The following is a 15645-nucleotide window of genomic DNA, read 5'->3' on the forward strand; positions in this document are numbered from 1 at the left end:
ACCAACAAATATCAATGTAAATGTTCATTTGCTCATACCAATGTGTGACAGTTGTTGGGCAGCAGTACATATAGCAGAAGGCAGAATGAGGTACCCAGATCTGAAAAATTGAAAGCCAAAGTGAACTGTCAGTGTCCATAGACAGAGGTGAAGAGGGTGACTTATACAATGTCCTACAGTATTCAGAAATGTGAGGAGCAGTTACAGTCTCTTACCTGTGTGTCACTGGAAGCACTGCATGATGATGTTCTTTCGGTTGTCAATATCTTCTTCCTCTGCCTCCTCTTCCTCACTGTCCACAGGCTCCACCGCTGCCACAAGACCATCATCAGGCCCATCCTCCTGCAGAAAAGGCACCTGGCGTTGCAATGCCAGGTTGTGCAACATGCAGCATGCCACGATTATCTGGCACACCTTATTCGGTGAGTAGTATAGGGAGCCACCTGTTAGATGGAGGCATCGGAATCTGGCCTTCAGGAGGCCGAACGTCCTCTCAATAATCCGCCTAGTTCGCCCATGTGCCTCATTGTAGCAATCCTCTGCCCTTGTCCTGGCATTCCTCTCTGGGGTCAGTAGCCATGGGTGGTTGGGGTAACCAGAGTCACCTGCAAATGTCAAAGGATAACTGTTAGACACACACTAACCTTTAGGGACTACCCCATACCCAGACACCTACTCATACTGTGTGGGGACCTTGGGCTCACCTATTAGCCACATACGTTGCCTCTGGATTTGGCCCATCACGTAAGGGATAATGCTATTCCTCAAAATGGAGGCATCATGCACATAGCCAGGATACTTGGCATTCACATGAGAGATGTACTGGTCCGCCAAACACACGATGATGGGGATATGTCCCAGGGCATAAAAGTCAGCTTTCACTGTGGGCAAATCCTCCACCTGGGGAAACACGATGTAGCTGCCCATGTGTTTCAGCAAGGCAGACAGCAATCTGGTCAACACGTTAGAAAACATTGGCTGAGACATCCCTGATGCCATGGCCACTGTAATTTGAAAGGAGCCACTTGCCCGGAAATGGAGCACTGACAGGACCTGCACTAGAGGGGGGATTCCTGTGGGATGGCGGATAGCTGACATCAGGTCTGGCTCCAATTGGGCACACAGGTCTTGGATTGTGGCACGATCAAGTCTATAGGTGATAATGATGAATCTGTCTTCCATTGTCGACAGCTCCACCAGAGGTCTGTACACCGGAGGATGACACCATCTCATCATCTGCCCCTGCGGATTTGCCCTATGGAGGAGAATGGTGAGCAGTGGGTCATGTACCACATAGGTTGCACAAGTGTGTTTGCAGTAGTATGAGTAAATTTGTGTGTGGCATAGTTTGTTCGTATATCTGCCAAATTGTGCTGTGACGCAGTTAGGTGCCATGCCATGTGCCCCCCTGAAATGGCGGCTGCCTGACTTGTGAGGAGGGACAAGGGGAAATGAGGTAACTGCACTGGTGTTGTGCAGCATCGCGGTAGGCGCTCGAAGACAGACGCGCAATTCAGCATTGGTTATCATTGGGCCCTATGGGTTCCAGGAGCCAATGACAATGGACGCCGACAGTGACGGTATGCACACACCGCCGCGGACGTGACCGCCATTTTCTATATGTTCACTCACTTGATACCTGAGCTTCAACAGGAGAGTACCTACCCTGCAAGTGCTGCTGTGACCTTAGTCTGGAAGCGATAATGGCTACATTGTCTGGGTAAAGGCCCCCTGCCTTCACTGCGGAGGAGTTGGACAAACTGGTGGATGGGTCCTCCCCCAGTACACGCTACTCTACGGTCCTCCAGACAAACAGATGAGTACACTGTGAGCATGATGCGTGGGCAATGCCTGTTTGGAAGGGTGTGGATGGAAGACACGTGGGGGGGGCTGAGGCCTGTATGTGAGGATGGTGAGTGTATGTGCATCAGGGCATGGGTGAGAACTGGTGGGCAATGAGTCTGACGGTCCGGACGGGTGAGTAATTTCCTTTCTTCCTGTACCTTTCCTCTAGGTCAGCACCCACCAGAAAAAGGGTACTTGGCGTGCCATCGCCAAGGAAGTGTGGACCCTGGGGGTCTATCATAGACAAAGCACCCACTGTCGCAAGAGATAGGGGGACCTGCGCCGCTGGAGCAAGAAGACGGCAGAGGCCCAGCTGGGGCTGGCCTACCAACGTGGAAGGGGTGCCCTTCGCACCATGACTCCGCTGTTGTTCCGGATCCTGGCGGTGGCATATCCGGAGTTGGATGGGTGCTTGAGGCCATCACAGCAGTCACAAGGGGGTGATTACAGTGTCATTAAGCTGACTCTGCACGCTTTGCAAAGTGTCTGGGTGGGGGATGTGGGCTGTGGCTTCCCCTAGGCCAGGGTGAACTTGGTAGGGTAGGTCCCTTGTTGGGCAGGCTCTGAGGCACTCTAACCCCAATATATTTAGTGGGCATCTACAACTGGGAAGGCTCCTGTGAGTTCCAGGTGTGCAGCAAATGGTGTTAGGCATTGTACCCCATAGCCTGGTGAATACCCTGCTAATTGCTAGTGCATGGCCTAGTGCATAGGGCTGCTCCCTGTGTGTTGTGTCCGCCAACGGTAGTGGTTATGCTGGCATTGACCATGTGTGTTTTCTGTCTTTCCCCCCTTCTTGTTTTGTCACCCTGTTCTTGTGTGCATTAGCATAATCTGGCAGAGGAGCAGAGGCAACGGCGACGGAGGGAGCTGCATCCCACATGGCCCTGGAGGGTGAATGCACGGAGGGGGAAGGCACCAGTGGAACGGAGGACGAGGGGAGCTCCACAATGGGGACAGGAGGGGAGACCAGCGACAGCGACTCCTCCTCCTTTGGAAGCTCCCTGGTGGTGAAGGACACCTCTGTGCCTACCCCAACAACAGGTACAGCTGCCCCCCCCCCTACCAGCACCGCCCTCCCAGCAGCCCCTCAGTGTGTTTTTCCTGTGCCCGCTCACCCAGGAGGGTGGGCATCTCCTTTACCCCAGGCACCTCAGCCCCTGCCCCAGTCAGCCCTGCTGCCCTCACTGAGGAGGCTTTTGACCTCCTGAGATCCCTCACTGTTGGGCAGTCAACCATTCTGAATGCCATCCAGGGTGTTGAGAGGCATTTGCAGCAAACAAATGCATACCTGGAGGGCATTCATTCTGGCGTGGCGGCCCAACAGAGAGCATTTCAGGCTCTGGCCTCAGCACAGATTGCAGCCATTGTCCCTGTGTCCAGCCTCCCCCCTTCAACTTCCACTACCCAGACCCAATCCCCTCTACCTCAGCCTATCCCAAGCACACCATCAGACCAGCATGCACACACATCAACACACAAAAGTGGCTCAGGCAAACATAAGCACCCCACATCCCACAGGCACTCACACAAGCACCATACCCATGCACACATACCAACATCCACTTCCTCCACTGTTTCCCCCTGCTCCACGTCCTCCACCTCCCTCCCAGTCTTGTCTCCACTCACACCTGCATGCACTACATCATCAGCCACTGCCTCCATCACCAGCACGCCCATCACTACACACCCCTCACGTGCAATCACCACCCCCACTACCATTCACACGTCCCCTGTGTCTTCTCCCAGTGTGTCAGGAAGCCCTCCTCCCAAAGTACACAAACACAGGCACACACCCACTCAACAGCCATCCATCTCACAACAGCCTCCAACCCATGCACCTTCACCCAAACTCTGCAGACGTACACCTCCTACAACCACTATCTCTTCCTCCACTCCCACACCCCCTCCATCTTCCCATCCCAGTGTGTCAAAAAAATGTTTCCTAGCTAACTTGAACCTCTTCCGTACACCTCCCCCTCTGTCCTTTACCTGAGGCCAGGATGTCTAGATCCCAGCCCAGCACCTCAGCCACCAAATCTGCATCCGCTGTGGTCCCTACTACTCCGGTACAGTCTAAGGGGGCACCCGTCAGAGTTGCCAGTGTGCCACCAACAGAAAAGAAGGACCACCCTATTCCACCACCTGAAAAGGTTAAAAAGGGCCGGCTTCCTGCAGGGGACCGTCACACCACCCACCCAGCAAAGCCTTGCCCAAACACCAAGTGGACATTGCCAAGGTCCCTGCAGCGACTGTCAAGATGGGGAAGGGCCACAAGCCAAAGGGCACATCACCTCTGGGCACGATGTCTCCTGGTGAGGGGCTGGTGACCACCATATCATCAGGGATTGCAGCCACATGCACCACAGTCACCACTGACGCTCCGACCGCCACCTGCACCGCCACTGCCTCAACGTCAGTCTGCAGATTCCTCCCCAAGGATCAGCCATCCGAGGCTGCCGGAGATGGTCTGGTGTATCCATCCACTGCAACAGTCACTTGCACCACGGCCAGCACTGGCAGCATCTCCGCCGCAGACACCACCACCTGCACCACCATCAGCACCGCCATGTGCACAGCTGATGCCCCTCTGTCGGACGTCAGCCCCATCCCCAGTGTGCAGCCGTCAGAGTCTGCAGGTGACGTCCTGGACCCTGGACACCCCACTTGAGACATCACCTCCAGCACTGACACGAACCAGCAATTAGTAGCCTAAATCACTGCAGGATGGTGTGTGGCTCTGCCTCCATGGAGTATCATGCTACCTGTTCCAGGTACATTGCGTGGCTAAGACACCCTGGTGAGACGAAGTGAACTGCTACACCCCAGGTGCAGCACCACTGGGCACAAAGCCCCCTCCAGAACCAGTGGAGAAAGGCATCCACTCACCCAGTCCTTGGCAGGATGAAGCACTCTGGGCACCAAGCCCCCTCTAGAACCAGTGGAGAAAGGCATCCACTCACCCAGTCCTTGGCAGGATGAAGCACTCTGGGCACAAAGTCCCCTCTAGAACCAGTGGAGAAAGGCATCCACTCACCCAGTCCTTGGCAGCATGAAGCACTCTGGGCAGAAAGCCCCCTCCAGAACCAGTGGAGAAAGGCATCCACTCATACAGTCCTTGGCAGGATGAAGCACTCTGGGCACAAAGCCCTCTCCAGAACCAGTGGAGAAAGGCATCAATTTGAGAGACTGTGGCTTTGCACTCCCCAGCACCAAGCAGTGTGCGGTGAACCCACTTGAGAGACTTGTCAGACTGTGGCTTTGCACTCCCCAGGACCAAGCAGTGGGCCGTGAGCCCATTTGAGAGACTTGTGAGACTGTGGCTTTGCACTCCCCAGGACCAAGCAGTGGGCAGTGAACCCACTTGAGAGTCTTGTGAGACTGTGGCTTTGCACTCCCCAGGACCAAGCAGTGGGCAATGAACCCACTTGAGAGACTTGTGAGACTGTGGCTTTGCACTCCCCAGGACCAGGCAGTGGGAATGGAGCCCCCTCGAGGAGCAGTGTACCATCATCTATCTGAGGTGCCCCCCCCTTCCCTTCCCCCTGAGGTGCCTGTTTTTTTTCTGACCTGATGCCCCTGCAGTGTTCTCTCCGTTTTGAGGCAGGTGTCATGTGTGGGCTTCGCCCATGCTTTTTGGGACCACTGGTCCACGGAAATTTGATGGGGCAGTGTACGGACTTGTGTACTTGCTGTAAATATTTGTGTATACTGAATTTTTGCTGTTCTCTTGATCTATCTGATTGTTCCAATATTATACTAGTTAAACTCATTTCGTTTGGTCCTTGCATTCTTCCAGGGGGTGACGGGGTGTATCTGTGATGTTATTGGATATGTGTGTGTGTATGTTGTTGTGGGTGGGGGTTTTGCGTGTTGTGTGTGTGTGTCACTCTCTTTTCCCTCCTCCCCTCCTCTGTGTGCTAGGTCCAGTACTCACTGTCGTCGTCGCCGCCTTCTTTCCACTTCATGGTGTATTAATAGATACAGCAACATGGGTAGGATCTGCAATTTGGGCTCCTTGGCGTTCTGGTTCTTCGCGGAATGTCGAGAGGTGAGTGGTACCCCTTCGTTGTTCAGTTCCACCGTGCTTTTGATGGTGTTGGTACCGCCCCGGAAAAGCTGGTGGATTGGTGCCTTGTAATAGTGTGGGCGGTACATTGTCTTCCTCCTGTCTATTGGCGGTTACCGCCGCGGTGTTTGTTGCTACCAGCGTGGCGATCGGAGTGTTAAAGTGGCTGTCTGTGTTGGGGGTTTCCGCCATGGTCGTGATCCCATTTTTTTTACCGCCGGCCTTTTGGCGGTATTACAGCCACTTTAAAACCGATTGCCAGGGTTGTAATGAGGGCCAAAGTGTATTATTTAGCACATTAGAATCAAGATCATTTACTGCGAACAATACAGGGCTCAATAAGGCTGTGTTTTCGTAATATGAATGTCACAAGAAAAACTGAGGGTTCAACTGGCATTTGGGTTGTATTAGAAAGCATATTTTTAACATCTTCATGTTACATGTAGGCAGAGTTGGAAACGCAATGAGATGAGGTGATTTGCCCAGATTTATTTTTTGATTAACTTCTAAAGCCAAGATTGGAAGCTTGGTTTACACGCTCCAAAGTCAGCAACTAAGCCACAAGACACGTTCTTCACCTAAGTTCAGTTAGAAACAAAGATAAGCGAACAAGTATATTTGCATGTTATTCAAACAATCAGGATGGAAAATGAATACATACTTTAAAAGATTGTGACTTGCATTAAACGTTGATGACTAAGGGCCAGATGTACAACCCTGAGTTTTTCGACTTGAACTTTGCAACTCATTGGCGAGTCGCAAAACCAAATACACAACTATGTAACTCACACTGTTTGCAATTCCTGAAGGGGTCGCAAATGACCTCCCTCAATAATATTCATGAAGTAGGTCGCAATTTGCGACCCCATTGGAGATGGCTGCACTCACAGGGATGGTGGCCTGCTGGAGACAGCAGACCACCATTTCTGTGAATGCTTTAAATAAAGTTTTTTTTTTTTTAAATGCAGCCCGTTTTCCTTAAGGGAAAACAGGATGCATTTCAAACCAAATAATTAAACATTTTTTTCATTCCGTGGACCACTGCCTGCTCTGAAAAAATCTTTTTGCATTTATTCACAAAGGGGAAGGGGACCCCCGAGGATCCCTTCCCGTTTGCAAATGGGTTGCCACAAATTTGAAATTGGAGGTAACTGAGATTGTTTTGCGACTGCGATTGTGGTCACAAAACAATAGTACATCCCTTTACAACTCGCAACTAGGAAAGGATGCTCTTGAGGCGCCCCTTCTTAATTAATTGCAAGTACCTGCCTATTTTGCGGATGCAAATGGCAATTTCCGCTGTTTGCAACCATGGAAGGCCGTCGTACATCGGGCCCTAAATAAGCTGTGTTCTTCTAAGCACAAGATAAATACATTTTTCCACCATTATGCAGTTTCCTAATTTACAGTTTAGGAAAGGAAATCTGTGAAGAGAGCAGCTATCACAAGAGTGCACCATATATAAAGTGATGGGATTGTCAATACAACTGACTAAAAAGCGGGGGACGGGGTTGGACTACCTCACCTGCGGTGCTAGTATCTGGACTACCAATTACAATACATGGTGAAATGGCAGCAAGGGGATACTGACAAGTTTGGTGCTTCATTTACCCGAATTTAGTGATTCTCTGATTGGGGTATTACATTGGGTTTCCAAAGGCCAGTAAGGTAAAAAATTATACATATCCTCCATCATGCTGACTGCCTTAGAGGTGTGGAACTGTCTAGCCAAACGGATGGGAGTAACCACACTCTTTTTGCCATTAACACCACTGCTTGGCAGCTTCAAGTCTTCTTAAGGAATGAGATCTCTCGATTTTCAGACCTGGCAAGCCCAAGCATGCTTCAGACTCTGAAATCCTTATGGTAATGGTATATTTCAAGCATCAACACAAACAAATAAGGGACTACGAACAGCCTGACAGCTATCATAAAACATCTTCCGAGGCTTAGCACTACCAAACGTCTAGCGTCTAAAATATGTGCAGTTCTCAATGCGCAGTAGACCCCAACCAAAACACTGTACCACAGTGGATGGGAAGGGACATTTATATCACCCTAGACCATAAGCAAAGGGGGAGATTTTCACTCTGGGTAACATTTAGGTGAAGCCTCATTCTATCATTAGCAGAGGTGCCCCCACGAACTCCAGCTGCATTTTCCTGGACTTTGTGATTGTGGGGAAGCCATTTTACCTGTGTTCTGGACATAGGTCAGTACCTATGTCCAGCTACACAATGATAACTCCGAACTTGGGCATGTTTGGTATAAAACGTGTCTGAATCATACCCCCATACTGTTGCCAGTATTGCTTGTATGATTCCATGCTCTCTGGGGGCTCCTTAGAGGACCCCCAGCTTTGCTCCTACCAGTTTGCGGGATTTTCCCTGGCAGCCCGTGCTGCTGCAATCCTACAGACATGTTTCTGCCCTCCTGCTGCTTGACCAGCTCAAGCCCAGGAAGGCAGAACAAAGGATTTCCTTTGGGAGAGGAAGGCAACACCCTCTCCCTTTGGAAATAGGTGTTACATTGCTTGGGAGGGGTAGCCTCCCCAAGCCACTGGTATGGGTTGAAGGACACTTTTGGTGCCTTCCTTTCATAAACTCATTTGCACCAGTCCAGGGACCCCTGGACCCTGCTCTGGCATGAAAATGGGCAATGGAAAGAGGAGTTACCACTTCTCTGTCCATCACTACCCCAGTGGTGGTGCCCAGAGCTCCTCCAGGTGACACTTATTTCTGCCATCTTGAATCCAAGGTGGACGGAGGCCTCTGGGAGCATATGAGTGGCCTGGGCAGGCAGGTGACATCATAGCCCCCTCCTGATATGTGGTCACCCAGCTAGATGATCAATTCCCCTTTTTAGGGCTATGTAGGTTTTTCCTCTTGGGTGGGCCCTCAGATTCGACATGCAAGATTCCAGCAGGACTCTTCTTCAATGTTTACTTCGACTTCTGGCCACTGTAACTGGACTTCACAGAAACCTACAATCTGCCGCTCCAGCGACGACTCCACTCTGTAAAAGAAATTCTCCAGCTCCTTATAGCAACTGCAACATTTCCCTAGCTGAGCATCCTCTGAGGGCAGTAAGTCCTCAGTATGCACCAAGAAGCAAGAAGGAATTTCCCTTGGAGTGAAGGAGTCACTCCCCTGCATCTGCACGCACCAACTGCAACAAAGACCAGCAGTGTGGTACCAGTGTGGATCTTTCATGTGTGTAAGTGCTGTGTGACTACAGTGGTATTGTATAAGCTTTGGATGTCTCCTAGATAAGTCTTGGCCGCTCATCCACAGCTACCTCTAGAGAGCCTGGCTTCACCTCACTAATAGGGGATACCTGGACCTGGTATAAAGTGATTCTACGCTAGGTACTCATACACACCAGGCCAGCTTCCTACACACACTGCCTTGCGAGGCCCAACATCCCTCTGAGCCCAGTTCTAAGCTCGTGATGGCCCCAGGACGATGGGGCTACCTCCAACCTAATGCCCATTGATGGGGGAGCTGCAGGAGCAGTGCAGCATCCCCCCAACGCAACATTTGTGACCCCACCCTAGGTTGGGTGGAACAAAGGAATCATAACTCCCCGAGGCTTCCAACACAATGTGGAGCACAAGCTTCCTGGAACTTTTGTTCTTTGATTTTGAGACTGCCTCCTTTAGTGGTGTAGGATGGTATTACACAAGGTTAATCAAGGATAACTAGGAAGTAATCTAAAAGTAATCTAAAAGTAATCCTAATCTTTAAATTATTCCAACATGCCTCTACATGTTCCTTGCTGATGCTGATTTGAGTAATGAGACTGACAGCCACCTCTCATCAAAGTAGTACTTTATTGCCAGATTTAGGTGCTCTCATTCCAATTTACAGTCAAATATTTCATTGGGATACCAGGAAATGTTTTGCCATGTGGGTTGTTGGATTATATTTCCACTCAAGGGAGAAAAGAAAGATTACACAGTATCACCCAAGACTAATTCCATCAATTTGTGTATATTTGTAAACTGTTGTGCAGTATTGAGTTGTGTGTGTGTGTGTGTGTGTAATAAATTTACTTTTATTTTATCAAAAGAAAAAGCATAGACTGGACAATCATTTATTGAGTGTCATGCTTGTGTGCTCATGAATGGAGATTACTAGCCCACACCACCTCCCTTGAGTAAGCCTTGGACTGCTCTGCAGTGCTACCCTTTGAGAGTCAAGTGCTACAATGGGGTGTTTGGCTCCCAGTGATTGTGCTGTGCGGACTCATTACTTGTGCAGGCCACACAACTAATGACCCACCTTCCAACAAGCTGGCCTTTATTTTCCTGGCCAGATTCCTTTAGGAAGTCCTCCTACCCCCAAAACTTCCATTAGAAAGTAGGTATTTGGTTGGACTGCATGTTAACTTTGGAAACTCGAGTCAGGACGGTTGCAGAGAATTATCATGGCATGCTTAGAATAACTAGATAAATATTAGATTGTTTACCTTTTTTCTCCAAAAGGCTAATTGTACAGGCACTTGTGCTGTCATGCCTGAACTAAGGAAACTCCCTTTATGCAGGCTGTGAACGATATGTAGTCAAAAGATTGCAGGTACTGTAAAAAGCTGCTGCCCTTCTCCTATTGAAAGTTCCTAGGCATCCGTCAGTGTCAAGCTCATTGGCCGTGTTACACTGGTCTATTGAACTAAGGATACAATTTAGGGGACTCTGTATTGCCCAGAGGGTTTATTATAAAAAGGCCCTCAACTGATACAGTCCTTATTGCAGCCCTATATACCTGCTAGGGCCTTGAGGTCTGTAAACTCACTGTTAATAGCGACTCCAAAGGTCCGCAGGGCAAGAGGCTGTTCTTTCTCCTATTTGACCTCAAAGCTATTGAACTCCCTACTGATTAGGTTAAGTAAACACACAGCCACGAATTAATCTTTAGGAAAATGGTGAAGGCATAGCTGGAGTCTGGTATTGGGATTCTCGGATGGATTAGAGCCTTGTTGGTTGTTTAGCACTGAGAGGTCCATTGAGTAGCCATGTCCTCTATAAATTGCCTCGAATAGAAAAGAAAACAGGTGGTATAGTGGCCAGGTAGCAGTGCCTACTGGTCTATAATTCGATCAGTCTGTGTTCGATGGGATGGTGTGATAGGTCAGCATGTGGGTCATTCCTTTCGGCTGTTTTTGGGCCTGTTTTGTGGTCTTCTTGGCCGGTCTTTACTGTTGAGTTCCCTGATATCGAAACAAACATTGCCTGCAGCAAGCACAAATTAATTCAGGCTCATATACCTGGCAAAGCATTTCTTTACAAGTTAAAAATTGCCTCATTTTGAAAACATGCAACACTTTTTTAACTCTCTAGTTCACTAAAGGGGGAGATTTTGGTGCCCGGACCTATTTGCTGTCCCTATTCAACCCTGTCAGTTAGCCATAATTATTGGCCTGAATGACAGTTATGGGTATTCAGGTTGTACTTGGTGTCCTTCTCCATTCTGAGTCTGACGCAAGGCGCTAGTCCTTTCCCTGTTAGAGGACTCCTATAAAAGACTTTGGCCCAGATTTACTATGATTTTTGGGCAGGATTTGATCACTGTTGTGACGCAATCCTGGCACAAAATCATTTTTGACTTTCACTAAACCATGCAAAGCCACTTTGCACGACTTTGCAAGATTTACTAAATACAAAGTAATGCAACACAGTGCACCGTGCTGCCTTGTGTTACTTTGCGTCAGGTAGGTGTTATATGGGTGGAGCATGGCCGTTCCCATGCATCCACCGATGCATAATGTTGTAAACCCAGATTTACAAACATTTGTAAACCGGGGTTTGCACCAAAATGATGCGCCTACCCAACAGGGGTGTAACAAGGAGGAATATATTACCTTCTCCTCGTTACTTTCTCTTTTTATCGGTGCTGCATTCTGCAGCAAACATAGAAAGGATGACTCCAAGGATTGTTTTTGTACAGGAAAGGATCCCTTCCTGCACAAAAACAATCCTGTCTGTAATGTAGGCACCCTTGCACTGTATCGCCCACAACACCCCATGTCCTTTTCACAGTGTTTATAACGTTTGTTAATTACAGAAGCATATTTAATGAAACATCCTAAATGCCTAAGCAATTTATAGAAATGTGTTATGTTGATATAATGTGATGTCGCTTTAAGCATTGTTGTGAAAGCGTTCTTAGGGAATGTGGGTTTTTGATCTAGAGGATCGTTACATGGGAGTTGCGATGTGACTGGCCAGGGAGAACTTAAATAAATCTTCTTACAACTTTATTTGAACCACCGCTTCTCGCGTCAGCGTCTTCACTTCAAAATGTAAGCAAGAATTTACTTTGGGACTAAGATAATTATATCTATGTACAATGGAATGCATCTGTTCGGGGTGGAAAACTTCATAAACACATTTCTCATGTCAGAGGGTTGATTATGCCTTGCAAGTCTACCATTTAACAGGTATGCAGGGCTGACGTGAGATTTACAGTAATTTATGATTTATTTTTTTAATTGTTATCATGTGCACTCTTTTTTCTCTGCAGGTGAAGAAAGGTTTCATTCAGTAACACCATACAATAAAGTCAGTTTGAACGCCCTGCCATTCGCGGATATCATACGGGATTATAAAGTCATTGAGGACGAAAGTGCTCCCCTGAACCCCTTGAAATATTTGTACCCAGACATCCCTAAAGATAAAGCCTTCGCCAAACATTACAACAGCCAATTAAGTGAAGGTTGGACGTTTAATTTTGGTAGATTTAAAAATGTTATTTAAATGTTCAGGTATGCACAGATAAAGTAAGCACAAGAAAACGTTTCCGTTTTATGATAAAGAAGTTGTTAAATATTCACTTTTTTCTTACTGTGAACTACCCCTGTCTAAAATGTTCCACATAATTCCAACTGGAGCTCGGTATCATTTTACAACACGCCTAAGTTACCCCTCCTCCTGTGCCTCCCCAAGGACACTCCAATAGGCTAAAAACGCCATTAACCATGAGTTTTCTGGAGGTAGACTCCTATGTTCTCCAAAATATGACCTTCAGGAGACATATCGTTGACAGCAGCGGCTCCTCAGCTAAGGCTGAGGAGCATTGCCCCACTGCTTTATGCAGTGAAGGAAAGGGAAAAATAAAATGATAATATTATCATTTTATTTTTCCTCAGGAGCAGGGAGGAGGCATGCTGGAGGAGTGGTTCGTGCACATAGGTGCGCATGATGCTTTGGCCAATCATGTTGGGCTGGCCAAACAGTCATGAGCTATTTGCATTTCTCCACGCCGGGAGGAGAAAGTGCACAGGGCCCTACTCCCTGTCTGAGCGCCGAAGCAGGCAACTCAGACCAACCACAATGCTGCTGTCATGCTGGTAACACCAGCATTGTGATTGGAGGGGTGTCTGGAAGCCTGTGTGCTTCTGGGAATCGGAGAAAAGATTAAGAGGAAGGAGCCACATCTTTCCCAACATAAAAGTTTTTTTATTTTTTTATGTTATTTTATGGGTTTTTTTATACTCCCAGCCCCGCCACCTCGTTGTCAAGTAGCCGCCACTGATGGTTTAGTATTACTAATGTTCATATTTGTGCCATTGCTGGTTTTGAGAAGGCGTTTTTGTGAAGTTTCTACTGTTCCTCATCTACTTATCAGCACTCACTTAAGGTCCTGTTGAATGTCCTTTACAGTGTCTTTGTTAGCTGGTGTTTAAACACACTACACCATAGAGCTGCTTCCCTCCACCCCTACTCTATGTGTCAGGTTGCACAGACGAGGTGTGCACGCCCCACATTTGGTAGTGTTCACTGTGCCACTCCTTTGCGAACTATAGCTTCACTGTTTTTGCCACAGTAAAGCTCTAGAAACATGTGCCCTCATCCCACAGGATTGATTAGCAGGCCAATGTTCAGAGGAATCAAACTGATTTATTGTGCAATACAAGTGGGGATTGGTGGAAACCAACCAACACACACATGCAACATGCAGTACAACATTAGAATGTCGAGAGCTTCATTGAAGACAGTGAAGGTCTAAGGGCAACTAAGAGCTTCAACATTTCAATGTATGTCCTATTTCTCATTCTCTAATTTAAAACATTCTGCCCCAAGTGGGTGGAATGTTCTAAGACTTAAGATGCAGTGGAGAGAGGGGAACGATCCATGCTCATACATGTATTAAGGAGATTGCCCAGTGGACAGTACCTATAACCTCATCTGTCACCAGCCATATTGGTGTGAGGGATGACACTGCTGATGATGAAGCATGCCTCAAGTTGTAGGTGAGGCTTCCTCCTCCAATAAGAACAGCTTCTTCAGCATATCTTAGGGGTAGGTAATATGACCAAATGGATCATTCCACTTTCTCCACTGTATCTTTAGTGTTGTCATATGATGGCTTTACCTCTTAATCTCCTTTTGTGTTTCCATGGATTGTACTAAAATCCTTTTAGCCCTTCTGATTCAGGTTGTAACAGTTGTTAAAGGTCCTCACCCTTGTTATGGGCCTGAGCTGCATCTTCACCCTTTTTATAGGTCCTTGCCTGCAACTCCAGCCTACAACTTGGGTTTAGAGCCTTTAGTAGCTGTTATTATTCTCGAAGCAGGTTATAACTCTTAATTATTACTCAGGTAAATTCAGCAATACTCTGTTAATTGATTGATGTTTCATTGGTGATCAGTACTGAGAGAATTTAATGACAATGCTTCAGAGGTAAAAATATTTCTTATGTTAAGCTAGGTTATAATAAGTAAACATGTTTGCTTTACCACAAACATCCTTGCATGGCAAGAATTCAAAGCTATTTTACAGCCGAACTATAGTTAGAAAAGAAATCCCCAATTTTACCAATTATTATCAGTAAAAATAACACTCAGGATAAACATAAATTCACCAATATAGGTCATGTATACGTAAAGGACAATACATACAGGCAGATGGCAGTGGTGACCATGGCATGACATTTGTGCTAGGATGATTATACAAAGGCAACCGCTATCTCTGAAAGTTCTGACTTTCACTTGAACCATTAAATGGGTTGAATGGTAGCACTGTCTGATTTTGTTGGTGGGCATTGGGAGAGGATAAAAACCTGCAAAAAATATTCTAATGTGCTTAGTGCAAATAAATCAAGACCAAATTACAGTCAGACACCGGACAAATAGGTAACAATTATACAATTCACAAATTTACTTAGAGCTAGTGTCAGGCTACATGACCCTCTACAATGTAAACAACATAGAGTCTCTGCTTCAGAAGCTTGGGAGATGTGACATTATTACTTGCAAGTGTCTAAAAGCACTCAAGAGCATCTAGCAGGAGGGTGTGGCCAAGATGTTGGCCGCATCGAGGATTTTTTCAGGAGTTCAGAGGGAGGCCTGTTACTTATCCTTCATTAATTCCTTCCATCTAGCCTAATGTATCACTAAGTACTAGCCCGGGCAACTTGCACAGCAGACGGGCATCCTCCTATAGTGCATTTGAGCTGAGTGCCACCATACTGGCAACTACCATGGAGGAGGGCGTTGCCGCTGGTGTGGCCCTCAACACAACAGCATTGCCATCGACCGTGAACTGAGCCATGAGGAACATTGAATAACGTGCTACACGACTAGGGCACAATGAGCAGCTAACATCCAAAATAGAGCTCATTGTGTTCAGGGGTGAGCCTCCCAACCACCCCGCAGGGAGCCCTCAGGGCACCAAAGACTATACCTGGGTAAGGTGAGCAAAGTAGTCATCAATAGCTGGACAGACCTCCGC

The 15645-nt window shown here is 47.6% G+C and overlaps 1 protein-coding gene across 1 annotated transcript in view; it reads left to right on the plus strand.

The window, feature by feature from the left end:
• STAT4 (signal transducer and activator of transcription 4) overlaps window positions 1–15645 on the plus strand; it is a 522693-nt gene that overhangs the window by 412812 nt on the left and 94236 nt on the right. The window contains exon 21 of the mRNA XM_069225876.1: window positions 12446–12627. Coding sequence (XP_069081977.1) covers window positions 12446–12627 — 182 coding nt within the window. The remainder of the gene's footprint in view (window positions 1–12445; window positions 12628–15645) is intronic.

This window comes from Pleurodeles waltl, chromosome 3_1 (assembly GCF_031143425.1).
Source record: "Pleurodeles waltl isolate 20211129_DDA chromosome 3_1, aPleWal1.hap1.20221129, whole genome shotgun sequence".
Lineage (NCBI taxonomy): Eukaryota > Metazoa > Chordata > Amphibia > Caudata > Salamandridae > Pleurodeles > Pleurodeles waltl.